This window comes from Pempheris klunzingeri, chromosome 15, assembly GCF_042242105.1.
Source record: "Pempheris klunzingeri isolate RE-2024b chromosome 15, fPemKlu1.hap1, whole genome shotgun sequence".
In the NCBI taxonomy this organism is placed as follows: Eukaryota; Metazoa; Chordata; class Actinopteri; order Acropomatiformes; family Pempheridae; genus Pempheris; species Pempheris klunzingeri.
In genome coordinates this window covers 22,707,088-22,727,850 of record NC_092026.1, presented here as the reverse complement: position 1 = coordinate 22,727,850, position 20,763 = coordinate 22,707,088, and the positions used below count along the sequence as shown (strand labels likewise).

At 40.5% G+C, this 20,763-nt stretch overlaps 1 protein-coding gene across 1 annotated transcript; it reads right to left on the bottom strand.

Annotated features, from left to right (window-relative positions):
* Window positions 1–2,158: 2,158 nt before the first annotated feature.
* mfsd14a2 (major facilitator superfamily domain containing 14A2) lies at window positions 2,159–19,188 on the bottom strand. Its single transcript, XM_070844372.1, has 12 exons — window positions 18,986–19,188; window positions 15,716–15,811; window positions 13,093–13,155; window positions 11,365–11,492; window positions 11,091–11,205; window positions 10,751–10,969; window positions 9,371–9,484; window positions 8,256–8,327; window positions 7,641–7,753; window positions 6,145–6,242; window positions 5,663–5,820; window positions 2,159–5,552 (listed from the first exon to the last, which is right to left on the bottom strand). Exons 1-12 carry the CDS (start codon window positions 19,067–19,069, stop codon window positions 5,340–5,342), a joined length of 1,473 nt encoding a protein of 490 aa, XP_070700473.1. The 5' UTR covers window positions 19,070–19,188; the 3' UTR covers window positions 2,159–5,339.
* Between the last annotated feature and the right edge of the window lie 1,575 nt (window positions 19,189–20,763).

Sequence of the window (20,763 nt, the reverse complement as noted above, 5' to 3'; positions counted from 1 at the left end):
GCCGTGTGTCAGGGCCGCGCGGGACATCCACCACTGGGCCCACTTCCCTTTCCCAGTGCGTCTGCGGGGCTGGAGGTGTACGGCTCTATAGAAAGATTTCTTCCTGCTGACATTTACAGTGTTTGTAAAGACAATACTTAAAGTTTTCAGTGCTTGATGGATGCACTGCCTCTCTGAGGTTAATGGACACTCACATTTATAGTCCCGGTTCTGTGGACTGTGGATGGCCTCTCGCCAAGTCCAGGAGGTCAGTTTTCAAACATGTAAGCACTCTTCCACTCTCATGCACCTAACTGAAGCCTGGAAAGTAAATGTGCTATGACAGCGACTCTGCATCACAATACATCCCAGCAGCTCCCCCAAATAGTCACATGGCCCCTTTTCATCCCCAACACGAGCACACGGGAACGACGGGGGGGGGGACACACTGGAGGGGCTCCTACACTCACACTTAACGCCTTGGAAGTGATCTAAGCAGCGACGTTCTCTAAAGCGCTCAGTAAAGTTGCTCTTGTTAAAACATGCCCAATCCTTTCCCTGCCAGAGAGCTGCTAATCCTGAAAAGGCTGTGTGCCCCTAATTCCCGGGAAAGCTGAAACCTGCCGTTTGTTGATCTGTTGTGTAGCTACAAGCGCTGGAGGCCTCCTGTTAAAGCACCCCCCCCCCCCCCCCATTCCTTTTAGTGCCACGAGAAAAAAAACCTATATGTTCAACATGTGTCTGCAAGTCTTCAATCCTCTGGATTTCTGGAGGCCATATGCCACGGAATATACAGCAGTCGTTGATTATGTATGTTAAATAAGAGACCCCATTGTGCTGATGAGTCCATCGTAACTAAATCCACCAGTGCTGTTTTGTTTGAGAGGGCTTGGCAGGAAACAATAGGGAATGGATTATGGTTAAGAGTCTTATTATTATCTCCTCTATCCCAGGTTAAGACCCGAAAACACCTGCTGCTCCATTTGGACACTCTGCCTACATCATCATATCCCAGCAGACATAAGGAAACACCAGCAGGGCCGTCTGTCCAGGCATGCAGACAGTATTCTGTAAATGTAGAGGGAAAAAGTCCTATTATAGAGGCAGCGACTGACAGTCTTCAATGTTTGTCTAATCCATCAAAAGCAAGAGTGAAAGTGATGTGAAAGCATCAGTAATCTCATGTAGGATCATGTTAGCACATGTACTAATGTGTGCTAATGTGCTGGGATTTATGCAAACGGCATTCTGCAAAGCTCCCCCCCCCCCGCCAGCGACAGAAAAACATAAAAATGAACAGTCAGGGTAGAAATTTGGTCGTTCTGCAGCTGACTACTGTGTGAAATTGGAGACCTACAACATAGAGATGAGCAAAATAAATCCTTGAATGTATTATAATTAAAAAAACAATTATTCCAGCCTAACATTACATTGAGGAACTTTTTCAATCAACAGGTAAAGTTTTTAAACAACATTTCAAAAAGGTACAGAATTAATTCAACCACTCTCCTAACTGTTAAGCTAGCAGTGGACAGATCGATCCCTTCAGTATCAATCCCACAGATGTCTGTAGTTCCTGTGGATCACGTTTGGGCACATGAACACATATTAGCATGCTCGTGTTTTGCATGCACTCAGATATTATGTGGTTTGGATATATTCAGAAGTTAACTGAACACATTTTTCTCCCCTACTCGACATTAGTAGCTGCTTTCAACCGTAAAACTTCTGGGCTTGGTTTTACTTAATATTGAAGGCCAAATTTTGCCCACAACTAGCACACACAAGGATTTCTACCAGCCTTTACTACCACCTCTGTACGGCTTTATAAAAGAAACACTCAGACTACAGAACATAAAGGAGCTTAGGTCTGTGCATTGAGAATTGGGTACATAAAGTGTGTAAGTAGGCAACAAGTGACCAACAAAATTAGGGCATGATGCAAAAAGTGTGGTATTAGAAGTAGTAAGTAGAAACTAACAGGAATACTGACTGTTCATAATGGGAATTAATGGGATTTACTTAACTTTAGATTTACAATCACTGTTTTAAGCACAACACTGAAAGAATTACTGGTTGATTGGTTGCACAGGCACACACATCCAATCAATTAGCTTTGGCATAATGACACAAAATGTATTGTACAGACCCCGAAAACCCACAGAGGCAAACTCAAGCATTTCATTGTACAATAAACCTTTAATAAATAGTTTGTCATTAGTTTCCCATATTTACATAATAACCACCATTTACTTATGTTGCCATACTCATTTCTTGGCTAATTTTAGGCACACAGAGAGGGGGTTCAGGCCACAAACCACATCGTACTAAAAACAGGAGTGGCTAGCAGGTAAGTCTTGAGAAATATATAATAATAATTGCACCATACAACCAAATAGACCAAGAGGTGGCCATCTCCTTGAGCAATAAATATATACATTTTGCTGTACGTACAGGTGATTTTTGTACATTTACAGTCATCTGCTTGGAAACTGTACGAGTGCACGTGGGGCTGGTGCAGAATCTTACCAATTGAAATAGGATCTGAATTTATGGGTTCATCAATGTCTTGGTCCAATAAATGATAAATTAAAAAAAAACATATGATATTCAGAGATTAAATCAACACTAATGGCTTCCTGCCTGGTAACACCCCCCCTGAAATAATAAAAACTATGACAGGTTAAGTCAAAATGTTGAGGGTATAGTGTGGTCAACATGTACAGCTTGGCTTGAAACATTCAGTGACATTTGTTATGATCTAACTGATAAATCTGGAAAAGAAATAATCATATCAAATGTAACTAACCACTGTGAAATGCTTGTTATCAAATGAAGACCGAGACTGAAAACAGACAGATGGACATTCGATGATTTACCATCTAGCCACAATGTTGAAAAGATTCCTAAAAATGACTGGATGAAGTTTTAAATCTTCAGCCAAAGAAATTAAGACAAGAGAAAAACAAAACAAAAACAAATATCAAAATCACTCAAAGTGCACAAGCACACATACACACACAGTATGAAAAAGCAAACCAAAAAAAAAAAAAAAACCAAAAATAATTTGGCACAAAATATGACGTACATTTCTGTTCAGATAGACGTTAAAGAGCATGAAACCCACTGTTAGCTATTAATTCCCTATCAGGTTGTAATTTGGCTATTTAAATGCACTTGAGGCATTTACAAATGAATAGTTACAAGTTACGAGGATAATTCATCCGTTGCTGACGCGGTATGCGAACAAAGGGAGCACAGTGTCACTGATGCGAAGCACGAAAACCAAACAGAGCCAATAGTGTCCAGTTACGGAGCCGCGGCAGTTTCAGACCCACCATTCGTGTTCAACCTGCAACATCTGCTGGCAAAAAAAGGGAGCTGCAGTGGGGTTCAGAGCTGCAGACACACGAGCAGGTGTGCACCATCTACTGGCAAGAAAAACACCAGAAGCTGCGGCTCGGACGCTTTCTGACTCGTAGTAGCGTTCACGTTGGAGATGTTACACTTTGTCACATTTAATTTAATTTAACTGGATCGTATTTACTAATATAATCAGTGTTGGTCGGTCAGAATGGGACCACTGTTATTTGCATGTATTCATGAATGAATACATTTGATCGAAAACCTTGTGTGACGCTAAATTATGTTATGTTTTTAATTTATTGCAGCAAACAGATGTTTGTGGAAAATGTCAAAAACACTCTAAACATAAGAAATTGCAGCTGTCACATTTGCTAAAATTGGAGCAGCCTTGCCTGTTGCAGCCACTTTTCTCCCCCCTATAGGTGGTGCAGGTTGGCGCAGGCTTAGAACTGGTCTGACAATAACCAAACAGCTTCCCCCTTGTCGTGAATCTGACGCCTGTTTAAACGCAAGTTTATGAGTTACAAGCCAGCTCCATGAGGGTCCTTCACAGCTAAAGTTTCTACCAGGTGTGATTTTAAACTATCGTTTGAGAAATGTGCCCTTAAATAACTGTATGGAAGCTTAAATCTCAAGGATTCTGTGAAACTGTTTCATAATTCATATCCAGTTACCACAGTAGAAATCTCCATCCACCACATATCCCCACACTTCGTTTGAATTATCTACTGCAGCAACATGAGTGATAATATTCTGTTTAAGCTAATGATAACAGACTAACCGTATTAACAGTCAGTGCCAACACTGACATGCTGATAGCAGCGCTCTAGCTTCAAATGGTCCAGAGGCTTCCAAAACAAAACCATGGTTCTTTAAGCCTTACCGTGATGGTAATAAATGTCAGGAAACAAAGTAACAGGAAGGGCATGAAAACAAAAGGAATTAAGTGTGTAACGGCTCCGATGGGAGCGATAGAGTAAGATTACAGAGCCTTCTCAGACCTCGGTCTTCATACAGGTTACGTAATTAATATATATAGATATATATATTAAGTCACTTCGAGGCAACATTTGTTTCTTGAATAAGAACTTGAAGTACAACTAGCCTTCAGTTTGAACAGAGAAAAATATACAAGCCAAACAGTACTACTTATCTAGAGAATGGCAAGTAAACATTGAAAAACGGTTTCAGCTAATAAAGTGGTCTCTCTCTCGCACACTTCTCTTTGTCAGAAGTGTGACCATTTAAACAAAGTGTGGTCTTACGAGGCTTTGTATAACTGAACCAGTTGACCCTTTCTAGCCTAGATGGGGCAGCGCCTCTCTGGTCTGCAGAGAGTCGTCCCCTCACAGGTACACAGTTGCTGTGCTTCCCCAGCTGAGCACACAGAGGAAGAACTGCGTTCCCTTCTTGGATGCTTTGACAGGCGTCTGAACAGATGTTAGCTTGTGAAAGACCATTACACAAGTGCTCAACTGACTGTTTGTTACACTCTCGTTGGACAAACAGACAAAGTTGCCACTTCACTGGCTACAGAGGAATATGAAGAATCACACAGAGATTTAGTAACATTTGAGATATACCCCACTCGCACACTAAATCCAAATCACTTTTTTTTTTTCTGTTTTGCACCAGGAGGGGGGCAAGCTGTTGTATACTCCGCTCTGTTGCTGCTTTATAGAAACCGAAGATTAGAGTCCAGCTCAGCCAAGTCACTCGCACCTTTCCACTGCAGCCCAAAAAATACTCAACACACTCTCCTTGTACAGGGTCTTTAGAGAGTCCTCACGATACCCTGCTTTAAAAAAATGAAAAGGGCTGCTAAGGAGGGAGTGCCCACTTTTGTGCTGAGGACACAAACACCTCTTCATGGCACTTGAGTCTGATGTGTGCCTGAGGTGAGTGTGTGTCCGTGTGGTAAAATGCGTGTATCTGTCCATGTGTGTGGGGGGATGTTGGGTTGGAGCGAGGGTGTCTGCCCCCATTAGCTGAGGTTATACGCTGCTGTCCTCCAGCAGCGGCTCCTTGCCCTCAGCCCCGCTGCCTTGAGGGCTGTGGGAGTGACTCTGTGCCCCGTTGCTGTGCTTCTTATAGGCGCCGGGCCGCATGCCGGGCCCCGTGTGCTCTGGGATAAACAGGGCCACCAGCAGAGACAACAGCACTGAGCATGCACCAAACAGGAAGGGAGGACCTGGGATGATGGCACTCTGGAGAGACGACACAACAGATATTTATACATATACAATAACTAGTATTGCGTTTTTTTTCATTTGAACTGTGTGATTGACCTCGGTGTACTTTCAGCGTTCATGCTCACCTCATCAGTGGGGTTGGCCATGTTGGATTTGGCACCTTTCTCAGAGCCGTCCGTGTCGGTCAGCTCCACGTGGAACAAGTAGAAGACAAAGCCGTACAGAGCAGGACCCAAACCGTTACAGAGGCCCCGAATACCAGTTATCATCCCCTGGACAACACCTACAGACAGACACAAACAAGCATAGTGTTGTCACCAAGATTTCTAAAAGATGCAACATTTCCTAGGGGAAAATGTAGGAGTCCTGCACTTACACCTTATGTGTGGTTATTAAGTGGGTGCTACACACCCACTGTCCCAAGATTGCCACTCAGAAATGTCTCAAACACAGCAAAATAAGAAATTAGAGGCAGACAGCAGCCACACAGTTCAAGTAGCACATGTGTGATAACTGAGAGGGATTATTTCGGTCTATACATCGTCTTTCCTACTCATCCTGCCTTTAAAAAAGATGATAGGTGTTGAGAGAAAGTTGAGAAACTTACCTTGTTGGTCAGGGTCTGCGTTACGGGACACAATGGCGCTGATAGCAGGGAAAGTGATGCTGGACATGGCTGCAACAGCTCCAGCAGCCCACATCATCCTACAAAACACCAACACACATTTGTTAAGGATACAAACAAAATCCTATTTAACCTTTCAAAAATTAGATTTACACATGTACATGAAGGGGAGTTAAAGGTCATTAAAGCCTACTATGGTTAAAAGAGCATCTATACATGTATCTACATCTGTAACCAAGCTGCAGTTATAAATATATTTATATTCATAATGAGGCTAACTTGATCTTTATTTAACTTAATTTCCTAGCTATTGACCGAAGGAGAGAAAAGCAACAAAGAGACATGTTGCGAATGCTTTCTTTAAGAATCAATAGATATTATGGTTTGTCTACCTTCCCTCTCCAGGTAAAAAACAACAACAGAAACTGGTGAAGTTTTTATGATCTCACCTCAAGAGAAATGAAACAGAGAGTGTGACCTTTGTGCATGGGTGGTGGTTCATACTCACGCATTTCAAATGAATGAAGCTGTGAAAACATTTGCTGCACTACTTTTTTTCTTTTAAAAAATGTTTTGTTGACAGTAAATTGCCTGTGTATACGTTGTAACTGCTTAGCATTCATAGGAGTCTTACAGCACTATATTGATGCATTTAAAGAGTCTCAGTTATCAAATTGCATTGTCACTACCTCACTGGTGACAACACTGAGGCTATTCTGCCATCTGCTGGTGCGTCACATCATTACACCAATAGTGGACAATATTTCTTCATTTCTTTGATTCTGATTCTAGTTAAATATTTGCCGTTTTATTGGGGTTGAATGAGCCACCGTTAACTGATTCAGAGGAATTCCGACAGAGACTGTGGTTTTGCCCCAATGCTGCAGGAAATGCTTCGTCGTGTCAGACAAACTTCCTTCCTTGCTTGAATCATATTCACTTAGTGATTACATTTCATTACATCACTAATATCTTTAGAGAGACTTAAACACATTTTAGTTCCCCTGAGCTCCAAGTAATCCAGATAGAACTGAAAGTTCCTTTTCCTTTCTTTCATTTGAAGTGAAAAAAGCACATTTCATAAAGAGGGAAACTTTGCCACTCTCTATCTTGATGTCCGATTTTTGTTGCTCCTTGTTTTTGTTCTTTTTCAGCTGTCTGTGACGAGGCAAACCCCAAGAGGACAGAGCAGCAATGACTCTTGAGTTGGGAGTCAGAAGCTCATGAGCAATGCATCATGGTAAATGCAGGCACCGTCTGCACTGCTCCGTGAGCTTTCTCAGTCAACATGGCACACACTGAAGGATTTACTGCTTCAAGGGACTAAATTCACTATCAACACTGATTGGACAGCCACATAAAAACATTTGGTCAAGTTTCCCTTTAATGAATCTTTGGTTGTTTGTCTATACTATGTGTATGTGTGTGTGTGTGTATATGTGTGTGTGTGTGTGTGTGTGTGCGTGGATATTACTGACCAGGGCTGAGAGCCAAAGCCGTACCATGCCAGCTGGAGGATCTGGAAGCCGAGGCCAAGCAGGATTGTGTTCTTATTACCTATGGAGCGCATCAGGATCCCCAGCACCACCGTCTGCAAACACACAGCACACAGGTCACACCAGACTGAACTACGGAGTCATTAAGTGACTACTTAGCGTGAAGTTTATGATTTTCACTCAAGTCTCGACTCTGACAGAGAGCTGGAACAATTAGTAGATTAATCAAGTGGAAAATTTAACTGCATCAATATTTAAAATAAATGAAATTGTTTCACCAGCTCCACCAACTGCAGAATTGCTGCATTTCTTTGTCTGTCCTGTTTTCCCCTCTTCAAGTTTTTTTTTCTAACCCAAACTGCCTATCTAAGGACACTGGGCGTGGTATGTCTCACACCCAGTAAAGTATGTTGATGCTTGACATAAACAAACAAGATTTGACTTTTCCCAGAGTTGACACCTTTGAAAAAGGGCACTTTTCAACATTTTCTGCCATTTATATACAAACCGATTTAGAAAGATAATACCAAAACTCCACACATGAAGAGAGGATTTCTCAATATTACATGTAACGGCAAAAGCGTATTGTTTCAGTACCTGAGCTAGTATTGAGAGGATCCCCACAACTGCGATAAAGGCAGCCACTGTCTCTGATGAGAAGCCTATGACCTGAGGGTGAGAGCGTTCAGATAACACAGGTTAGGACAAGACAAGACAAGCACAGCCAGAGACAAGTGCATATCTCAAAGACAGAGCCTTCAACCGTTTGTACTGAATAAAATGAAAGGAGGGGGTTTGTTTGTGGCCTTTTGTAAACGTGTCCTGTTTACTACAGCATCTTGGATCAACAAAAAGGTGCTCGTCTTTTTTCCCCCCCCCTTGTTTTCTCTGGTGTATTTGGGTTAAATATGCAGCATCAGGAAGAGCACAGCTGGTGCGAGGCGTGTATAATTCATGACGATGAATGTGGAGAAATATATGATAGAGCAACTTAGGCATAAAAAGAGACAGGAAGATATGTAGAGCAATGATAGCCCCAGTGCTCTAAAACTACTTTGCTGTCTTTTTCAGGATGGTAACAGAAGAATGGGACTGTGTGTGTCAGACTCGCCAGACTGGTTCATCTAACACTGTTTACACGAACTAAACAATCCTCACTGCAAGTGGTTTAGAAAAGGAGACCACACTTTTTCCACGCGGTTCATCTTGGAGCTGCCAGCTACTTCCAGATGCTACGGTACCATTGCATAACATGCATCCATTTCTGGCTACTAGTGTTTTCAAACACATTAGTTTTTCTGCCTTACCATTTTGCTGAGAAACACTGAAAAAGGACACCAAACAAACCTGCTGATCCAATCTTAAAGCAATGTAGGTGAAAGGCAAATTTCCCTCAGTTGAATTGAGAGAACTCCCAGAGCTTTCCAGGAGCAATTTCAGCAGTTTATTAGCAACACAAATGACTTAAATACGAATTAACCTACAGAAGCAAATGCTTTTGATTGTGAACATCACTACAAGAAGATTTTTGTTGATTTTACACTTTAAAAACATCTGTGAAAGTTCACACTGGAGACCTTGGATAATAATTCAACATCATAATTGGATAAGTGGGTGCTGTTAGATGTGTACATGTCTGTGAAGTGTCTAAACAATGCTTGTGTGAAATCCAATCACTTCAGTGGCCTTAAATGGGAAGAGCATGGTGTTACCTGTCTGAGATAGAGGAAGAAACTGGAGTACTGGCCGGCCTCAGGGAGGTAGGAGAGAAACACTGTGATACAGATGAGGAGCACCGTGGAGTCCTGGCCCACCTTACGCAGAGACTGGCCAAGAGGACAGCAGGAAATAATTTAACTTGCTGCATAGCTAAATAATTTCAAACATGAGCAATGTCAATGGCATCTCCCACATGCTGACTTTCCAGTGTCTTCTAATTTAATAAGCCTCAAGTAATAAAAGACCTCTGCTGCCTTATGTCCGGCCACAATCGTCATGAATATTTTAGCTGTCACGCTGATGAGGTTATTTAAGCAAATCAAAGCTTTCATTTGCACACACAATATATTTATGCCAATATAACAGTCTTACTCACGTGCTCATGTGTGCATTGAACAGATTCTGTTTGCTGTAAACACCTTCTCTTCATACTTATCATTAAATGATTATCTTGTCCCTCATATTAAATCAGTTACCGTGAGGCTTCTGCAGCCTGAGGTAATCGAATCCAGTGAGTATCTTCCAAAGGTACCGTTTTTATTACAAAATCCCCCCGTTTACATAGTACAGTAACAAAACAAGGACATTTCATATCAAAGAGACTAACTTTGGTAGATACCAACATGATAAGTCAAACTCTTTAGATGAACTTTGGAATTTATTTTTGCACCAAATAAGGCTGTGGATTTTGACCCCATCACTTACATTGAAAGTGAATTAAAGAAGGAATATTTTAATTGCCAGACTGAGCTAACAAAATCTGTTTCAGTGTACATATGGTCAACCGACTCCTGTTTGCCTACACCGCTTTTCTGCTTGGTGTTATGTTACTCCTTAAGGATCTAAACTTGATACATTTTTCTTGCCAAAATGCATTTGGGCAGCGAGGACACACACAAAAACACACACAATACACTATAAGGTAAACTACCTTTGCTTAAAATGATAAAGAACCAAGTTATCTCTAAATCTACAGCATTACTCTTATAAACATTCATTTATTACAAATAAGGGAATCTGGTTATGCTTCATTGTGTTGCTATGTAGAAATTAATGATTGAAAAAACTGAAAGCATTAATCTGTGAGCAACCTGCCCATGCACATTAATTATCAGAGCTTTAAAGTGTTCCCAGCATGGCGCTCTTTGCTACCACAGCAAATATTCAACTACACAGATCCATTTTGCTGTGAATAAAATACTTCCACTCAATAGCTTCACCTTAAATTATTACCTACTCAAACATGTTTTCATTCCAATAAAACACTAATAGTTGATAAAACACACTGCAATTAACGGCTAATTGGTTGGAAATAACCTGTGCACAATAGTGGGTCATAACTGACGGAAAACGATCAATAATTTGTTACTCACAGCGAAGGGGTCTGCTTGTTCCCAGGAGATGGGTGCTCCCCATGACGCTGGCCTCATCTTCTCTGGCAGTGACTCTGGTACGGCCACCAGGATGAAGCAGATGTCGAGCAGGGCGATGGCCGTGGCCAGGATCACCACCAACGTGTCACCGTAGGCCACAGAAAGGTAGGCTCCGATGGCCGGGCTGGTAACCAGGCTGGCCGCAAAGGTAGCCGATACCTGAAGGGAGAGGGAGAGCTGATGTGATCAACACAGGAAGTGATTGTGTTTCCTTTCATCTACTACTTAACAGGCCTACTACTTAAATACTTTAACAGGACTCTGGTTTTGGTCTCCTCACCAAGCCATATGCTGTGCTCCTCTCATGCTCCTGTGTGATATCAGCCACATACGCAAAGATCACAGAGAACGTGACGGCAAAGACGCCAGACATGGAAATGACTGCAAAGTACCACCTGAAAGAAGAAAAGAGTTTGGTTGTGAGGTTTATTATGTTGTTAATTGATCATGTTCGGGCTGCAGTTTATTCTATTGTTGTATTATTACAGGACTTCACCTTCTACCTTAAAACAAGACTGAATAATAGTACAGAGATGTCAGTGTTTTGCACCCACCATGGGCTGATCTTCATCAGTGGAATGGGCGCACACGTGAAGAAGACCGTAAGCAGCAAGAAGGACTTGCGTCCCCATACGTCTGACAGCGCTCCAATCAGTGGAGCACTCAGAAATGATAATAGACCCTGGAGAGGATGGAGAGAGCAAATTAAGGGAGGACAAGGGACAGAAGTTATGGCAATGCATCAGAAAAGTGCTGTTAATGGATCACTTCAGTGAAGGTACCAGGCATATTTTAAAACCAGTGAAACTATAACCTCTATGCATGAAACTGCTCCTACGGCCAACTTTTAGGTGGAAAATTAACTTGAGTCAAACATTTATAACTCATCATGTCTAGCTTTAGTTTGCCCTCTATAGCCATACTGACAACTGTCTCTTTACAATCATTTCTATTTACTGGGTGTTTTCAAACGCTGTATATGGACTGTGAAGTCTGGTATCATGAAGAGATCGTAGCTGGCAGCCTGGAAAGAAAAGATTTGCTTCCTTTATTTAGATTTCCTCTAAATAAAGACATGAAGCCTGAGAAAACAAGACAATGACGAAGCACCTAAGGCCTGCTGGTGTGAGGTCTGCTTTGAAGAAAAGCGACACACTGACTGAAACATGGTGTAGCCTGAAAACACAGGTGGGCTTTAAAATTGTCTCATCTTTGTAAACAAACAGTTGATACCTAAAATCATTTGTGTCATCATTAAAAGAGCATTTGGTTTTTTTGTCCAGACGAAAGAATCAATCCATCCATTTTGTTTGACATATAGGCAACACATTCTCATAAAACATAGTTTATAATGGTCACCAATAGATTTGTTAACGCACTTCAGTTAAGATCACTCTTATTTCTCTTGAACAATATCTGTTAGCAGACATTCACAACAGCCATAATGAGATTTAAATTAAATTACAGGATGTAACTGTATCTCAAACTTTCTTTACACACATTTTCTTTTCCTCTAATAAAGACTGTCATGGTGCACTCGACCCACTTCATCCTCGAAGGTGCTATTTTGTGGGCAGACGGAGAACCTCCTGTGGTTACTGGACAGCTTGCAGGTGTTAACATGTCACTGAATTAGTGTCAAGCAGGGCATTGCCGAAGAAGAGCGCACAAGCTCAGTAAATCTCCCATAAGAAAAGAAAGGCAAAACCAACTTGGAGCGGTGAAGAAGGATGTGACTTATTACTAAAATCACAAAAAGCACATGGCTGCTGGCATCTCTTACTGTATGGCTTCATATGAGCAGATAAATATATGCATTTAATATTTAATCAACAAAAACAGACACAAACAGCAGAAGTATAAAAACAGCAAAAACATTATACTTATTTATTCCATATGAAAAATGCCGGATCAACTCAAACGTTCATTTAAAGTCAATACATACACCACTTCTTATTGAGACACTGTTAATAAAAAAGACTAGAGATAACTTGCTAACATACAAACAGGACTGTGTTGGGTCAATTTGCATGTGTCAGTGTTATATTGCCATCATGACAGAGATATTCTGTAAGTGTTTTTCTATTTAATGTATTGTTTGTGGCTTTCTCCAGCACATTTATTTTTGCACACCTCTGCTGTTCTATTTATTTTGGATTTTCTTATGCATTTTTTTTTTGAAATTGGCATCGTTTTTGAAGCTGCACTACATTTTCCTATTGGAAATGTTGTAAGCCGTTGTAGCTTGTTTGCCCTTGTCAGACACTGTACTTCTGTCTTACCTTGACACCATGGATAAGCCCATTCATCAGGAATGTGTGTTGGGGGAATGTCTGGTGTAACACCTGGAGAACAAACACAGATAACACCAGATGAAACAACATTGTCCACAACGTCTAAATCACACTTCTAACAATGACCTCGGGTGGCTTATGTACTTTGCTGTATTTAAGTACAGCCAAGTGTGACACCATGAGACAAAAATCTACGGTTGAAATCTAGAAAATAAACCATTAATTCAAGCACTGAGGCCTGTGGCAGAAAACTACATGCTGCAAATTACACTAGAATGACAAAAACACATTAAAACGCACATTAAATATAGCTATTTGATCTTGTGTGCTTTTTCTGTGTTTGTTAATAGTCTGCTGCCTAGCCACTTCGCCTCCTATACACAGGACTTGTTGAAACTGAGTTAAATGCTAAAATCACTCTGCAGATAAACACTGTTGTCATTCCTCATGAGAGTGCAAAATCCTGTGAAATTCATACATCCACTTTGATCCATAAAAGCAACAGACAACCTTTTTGGTGGCCACTGTCAAATCCAAGTTTGGTTTTAAAACACATTTTCAGCCAAGTCACAGTGTTTCCACGAGTTCGAACATGCTTTGTGTTCTGGGGCGACCCAACTTGACCACAGTCCCATCGAAAGATAGAAATTCATCTGGAGGGAAAACTGTAAAGTTGGTGTTTTTCGTGAACACCTGACAGATAAACTCTGAGCAGTAAAGTGACCTAAAAACGTTTTAGTTTGTACTAAGCGTTGTCATGGTTACAAGTGACATTCGAGGTTAGACTGGATGACTGAGTTTTACCTGTGACAAACTGCGTCTGTTTCTCTCGGCTCTGTTGAGGACAAAAAAATGTTCCCACATGCGATTGTGAAAGAGTCAGAGTGTGGCCACAGCGACTAGAGAGCTTTACAGCATCATTCAAAGCAGACAAGGACCAGACGATAAGAGCTGTGTCATTTCAGGGGACCAAAATAATCACATCTTTGTCAGATCTCTATAACCTCATGTTAGAACATTTGACTTCATTTGATTGTTTTTAGATGACTGTTATTCTGAGGAACTGCTCTTTCATAGCAGAGCATTCAAGAGAGCATACCTTGTCGAGGATGCTTAATACTCTAAATTTAAAAGTGAGATTTTTAAAGTTTTTATTATAAAACACACTTAATAAAATGATAGAGTCTGTTTTTGACCATGCTTAGTTTACTGCTGTTGTCAAATGACTAAAAAGAACCATTAGTGAAGTATTTCAGGATATAAACAGTCAATAGATGCTGTATTCCTAAAAAAAATGGTTGCGAAAATGTAGGGGAAAGGGGTGTTCACATCATAAAAATCTATGGGATGTTCACAGTTCAAAGTCCATAACTTCAACAGCAAATATGAAGTGGAAGTGTCATTGACACTGCTGTGGAAGCCTGGGTTTAATTTAGGGCATGTGTGGCTTGACAGAGGCAGAACAACAGGATCTGGTTCTTGTTTAGTGGCATTGTCTAGCTCATGGCATGGCTAAGGATCCCCTCTTTTCCTCTGGGAGTCAGTTACCCAACACACATACAGACTGAGAATGCTCAGTGAAGACTGTTGCTGCTGGATACTAATGAAGCAGGACGCTCATTGGGAGCAGTGAAGCAGTCCCTCTGATCTTCAGGCGCCCTCTGATTAGTCCAAAATGCAAATCCTGCCTCCGCCCAGGGATCTTGAGGGCAACAAACCCCCGGTAATTAATGCCTAACAGTTACACATACAACCACCTCTTCAAACAGGAGACTGCTGAAAAGCATGCATTGCATAAGCCTGTCTGGTTTACATCATGTGGCTCACAGATGTTTGCTCATCATTTGTTTGAGATACCAGTTGCTACCCAAAGACACTCACATTGGTAGGGAAAAATTTGTCATTTTAGGGAAAAAAAAAAAAAAAGAGAGAACATGAATCAAAATTGGAAAGCTACTGTCAGAAAAAGGGAGCCCATTATTACAAAGTCCCTTCTGGTAGGAGGTACCATCATTATGCGACCTCGCTTACAAATCAGATCCGTTGTTGAGGAAACAACCATCTGTGTTTTTTAATTACTGACAGAAGATTTTCTGGTGGCAACATTTTTCAAAAGCCCAGGTTACATTTTGGTATAAAAACCCTATGAATAATGCTGTTCAGGTTACCTGTAGCTAATACTTAAGCCACGCTCCTCTGCAGTGCACTGAGGTGAATGTGTGGCGTTTGCCCGGCAGGCATCTGTGTTGTAGCCTGACAACACAAACCAGTGACCCCCTGATAAGCCTTTTCAACAAAGAACTGGTACTCTAACAATACAACTGTTTGATGCCCTTTTCATATTTCTCAGTCCATTAGTGGTTGGCAAAACATCTGCCAACACCTACGCACAAAGAAGAAAACTACGTCACAGAGGGCCATGCTCATTTGATTAGGGATTCAATCATTCACGTACACTGTCAGGCCTTGTGTGATTCCAGTCAATGGGAAATGCCACTCTTTGGCTAGGTTTCCAGAGAGGAGAGTTGTAGGCGAATGGATGCATTATGAACGATTATGTCAGTTTATATTACAGTGTGTCTATGGGGAGAGTTTGTAAATCTGGACTTACTGTGAGCATTGGGGTGGTAAGGAGACCCCATGCAAAAAACTCCAGGAAGATGACCACCACAGCATGGTAAACACTGGGCTCACCGATTCCCTGAGGCTGGAAGGAAACGGACAGACACAAACAAATAGAAAATGGATTAAGGTGAGAAGCAGCAAAGATGTTTACACCCGTCAAAGTGCACGTTAATGGCAACAAATTGATCGAACCTTAAAGTGGAATCTATTTCAAGGCAGCATTCGCCTAATGATACAAAAACTCTGCATCAGCTAATCCGGTGGGACAGTCCGCAGTGGGGTGAGAGATAGTACCCTAATATGAAAAATAATGAACCAATATGGTGCTGAATGTTGAATTATAGAAGCCATCAATCACATTAAAATACTATGACTTGTTGTAAAATTCATATTTCCTTCATATAAGTATTGAAATCTGCTCACAGGCGACAAACACTCAGAGTACACAATGAATACTAAATAATAAACTAAATAATTTGATGTTGTAAATATAAGAATTATGGGAAATTTTTGAACAAGGGTTTTACACGAGTCTGGTAACCCCCTTAAGCTGAGTATTAGAGAATAAGAAGATAATGAAATTATCATAGTTTTCTACACTGATGAACTTACAGAGAACCTCGTCACAAACTATAACTATGAAGCTGTATATCTGCTGCCAAAATTAAGCCGATTTATTTTTTCACCGACACAACACTGTGTATCCCTGCTACAACATGAGCTTTGCGCTGTCTGCGCAGCATCAAAATCCCAAAACAAAAAGCGCCTAAGCTGCATACATGCCGAAAACCTAATTTAAAAGCGGAGGAGCACTGTGGCTCTATTAATCCAGCCATACTTACTTTAATTACAACATTAATGTGAGTGAGATGACACGGTTAAGCTGTTTAGATGACATCTGCAATATTAGCTACATTGCTTTACTCTGATTACAAATTAATTCTGTTAAAGACAAGTGAACGTACAGAGTGTAAAGCAATAGAGGAGGACTCATTTAATGCTTTAAGATAGTATAGCGTCATCGGTGATTGCCTATGTACTGGCACAATATAAAGAATAAAAAGATTTAAAATTCACTATTATCAAAATGCTTTACTATTTGAGTAAAGTGTTTCTTCATTTATATGTCACAGCCAGGAAACTGTCTAAACTAACAGGTAAAAATAAAGTATTCTGTGCTGCAGTTTACTGGGTCACTCTAAATACAGACCTATATCTGTAATGAGTAAAACACAAATAGACATCCTTTTAATTCGCATAAAAGCCCACTCCCTGGAGAGGTCCTTGCAGCACAGTAAAGCCCACAACTCTGCAAGGTGAAGAGAAAGTGTGATGATGAGTGAGCGTGGATTCTGAGTAGAAAATTAGGCAGGAAACACGGCGCGGTGTGATAATTGTGGAGATTGTAAAGTAGGCCAGGGCCAACTTAACGAAAAGACACTAGCTGCTAGTTTGCTCGCTCATGTGGTTTCTCATTTCCCCCAGGTGGTGACAGTGAAAGCATCACAGAAAGCCAGTCTATGGGTCCAGGTGAGACCGACTGGGTCACAAGCAGCAATTCAGAGGAAACTCCCACCTCCTTTTGTTCCACGATAAGTCTATGATGACACACTGCCTTCTTTACAAAGAACAGGGCTGAAAGCAACAAAAGATTTCTAAACCTGAAAATTTGTCCAGAGGGAAATGTGTGCAAAGTATCAGATGAATTTAAAACTGCTTCATGACTGATAGCAGGCAGGTGTCTGAGAATTTTACGCCCTGTGAGGAAATGAGGAACAATCTGTAACTGTCATTAAAAGGATGTTGCAACTTCCTCTCCACTGAATTAAGTCTTTCGAGATCACATTTTGCTATTGACTAGTGAGCATCTACGTCTATTAGATGCTATGGATGGATCAAGGGCTGGATGCTAAAAGTGAAATCTTAATGGCTGAGTGTTCGGACATAGCTGCAATAATACAATAACAAAGATCTGAACTAAGGACCTCCTTGGAATAGAGCCACATGACATCAGCTGTTTAAAATATTTACAGACATGTGTCCAGGATGACTGAACAATTACTGAGGAAAAACAACAATTTCTGTTTCTCCTCACTGTGATTACAACTGTGATTGTCTTCATATGGACATTCGGTATGTTTGGCATGGCTGTACAACCGATTACATAACCAGCACTGATGCCTCACTGTATTTATTCACAAGCCTACCATACCCACTCTTTGCCAACAGTCTAATTTTAACAATCATCACTGCCATCACTATCTTAATGATCCAGATATCTAGAATTACCGATATAGTAGTTAGTTTTCTATTTGATCTGTCCAGTTTAGGACATTTTAATCACACTGTATTTATTTCATCACATTACACGTGGACTTGAGGTGTCACTGAACTGCAGAAACTTCAATAAATGATATTTACCCATTATTAGCACCTTGTTCTGAGCAGACACCACATAGTTATAAGCTCTGTTACATAGCAGTTAGCAATAACAGTGATAAACATGCAGACTTTCCTTGAATCTTGACCTAAACATCGTGCTTGCTTGTTTTTAACCCATGTAACCAAACCCAGTGTTTAAAATACCTTACCTTCGCACCTTTATAAACCACATAATCGACAAGGGATCTCTCAGCGTCTCTGACAAGTTACCTTATCTTGTCTCCTACACAATCAGCCAGGTAGGACAATCAGTATTTTAAAGGCAGCTCATGATATTATCCTTTTATTGCAACAGAGCTAAAATAACCCCAATTAAGCACATATGCTACTGGGCTAACGTTAACCTAGCACGAGTTTGTGCCTTAGTGATGCACCGTCTGTCACACGCAATTTCAACTAGATTTGAACAAACTAAAGGTGCTGTTAACATTGAGTGCTGGTTTTAAGTTAGTTCACATGATATTCAGGGAAACTGGGTCACAGTGAGGGGACAGTGGATGTATAAAAACAGAGCTAGCGTTGACATTAGCCAGCTAGCGTTACCTGAGCTGACGTGTAAACGACAAGCAAACGTAGGCCGCTAACGTTAGCTAATGCTAGTCCGTAGCTAACGTGTTAGCCTGTTGGTGAGGCGGACCCAGCTAACGGTTAATATTATCCGCTGGGGCAAACCATCGAAGACAGAAAGCCATAAACAAACGACTGCTCAGTTTTTAATGAAATAAACTAAGCTGCTGACTAACTTCACCGGTCGAGAGCCAGTTTAGCTCAGCGTCAAGCTAAGTTAACGAAGATAAATAAATATTTAACTCACACTTCCTCCATCTTTTATTATAATTTTCTTTGCAAGAAGAATGCTGCGGTTCAGCCGCTTTTTCTTCTTTTTCTCCCCCGTCATTGTTAACTTATGTCCATTCTTGGTGTCAGAGGGCCATCGTTGCACCTATCAAAAGTAAAATAATCTACTGATTTTGGCTACTACGCTCATAACACCTCGTCAGTCGGGTCCAGGCAGCTAGCAGCCAGCTAACTAAATGATGATTTCTCATCCCCACCTCACTTCAACCCGTCTTCCTGAACTGGACATAGGCCCGCCCCTCCAGCGTAATACCGCTCGATGATTGGCTGTGCGATGAAAGAGAAGGACCCAACTGTGTTTCTGATTGGTTTAGAGAAACGTTGTGCTATTGATCCTCACACGGTGATTGGTGCACATCACACCGCGGGTTCGGTGCACAAAGAGGAAATCCCTTATATGGTGAGTGGCTGTGTTTATCAAGAAAAGTGTACAAGATGTTCAGCTACTTAAACGAACCCAGTAAAACTAAAGCAAAAAACTGCAATATTCACTTACAGCATAGGCATTTAATACATGCTGTTTTTTCATGCTACTATAACTAAATATGTTAAATAATTTAATTTATTAAGTTGTCCCCTGTTCGAATTGTACTGAAATGCATATAACAGACAATACAGGTGACAATAAAAAATGATAAATATCTTAATAAAGGAAAAATATGAATGGGGACAAATACATATTGCAAACAAAAGTAATGGCAAAATGAGTATGGGTTAGCAAACCATTCAGAAGAAGAGAAGAGGTGGTGAACCATGAAAGCAAAAAATGCTTGTAGGGCTTTACATTTAAATTTCTAGAAATCCAATTAAAATGAAAGAAGACAGAAGGACATCATTTAAATCATTTGAAATATCTCAATATATGTTTCGTAGGCTATGTACATTAAATTAACTCTAAATGAAATGCATAGTAATGTAATGCATATAAAAGAGCATGTCAGTGCACCCTGAGGCGCAATATCCTTAATTTTAGATAACCCAGAACCATGTAAAGTGAGTCCATAAAAACACACAAGAAAGGATGAGCGGTGCTGAACAAGTTTTATATTTCTGAACAAAGAATGTGGTGAAAATGTACTCAAAATGAAACCTTTTTGTGCTGGACATTTTTGCAGGTACAAGAACTTTGTAGTGAGCCACTGTAAAAAAATGGAAGTGAAAATATGTCATTTATTTTTCTCTGATTTAGTGAGAGTAGAAGTGGGTTTCTGAGCAGCTAGTAGACTAAAAGATCTTTGAAATAGCATTAGTTTGAGTCTGGAGCTCTTAGTTATTAGGATTCATGACTCAAAATGAACGTAGACGAGTTGTTAAATCTTTGTAGTATATTTACACATAATTACACACTTTGAAGTAACACGTCAGGTACCTTGAAAGACACACATTTTACCAAGAATGGTCTGCCATACAACAGGTATTATTGTCATTCATGATCTAATTGACATAAAAAACATCTCTTTTGTCTTTGTAACTTCCATCTTATAGCTTCTTCACATATCACAGTATATGAGTTTACATGGGAAAACTATTTGGGTGGGGTCACTTCCTGTATTCAGACAGAGTTAGTTTAAGGTGCTCTTTGGATAAATGTAGACAAACAACAAGAAAACTCCAAGGAACGCATGAACAATTAAAATGCCTTTATTATAATGGTATGATCACTTGAGACCTATTGTTTAAAATGTTGATACCAAATTTCCTTTTCCTGGTGTAGTCTGTGTGTAGTATTGTAAT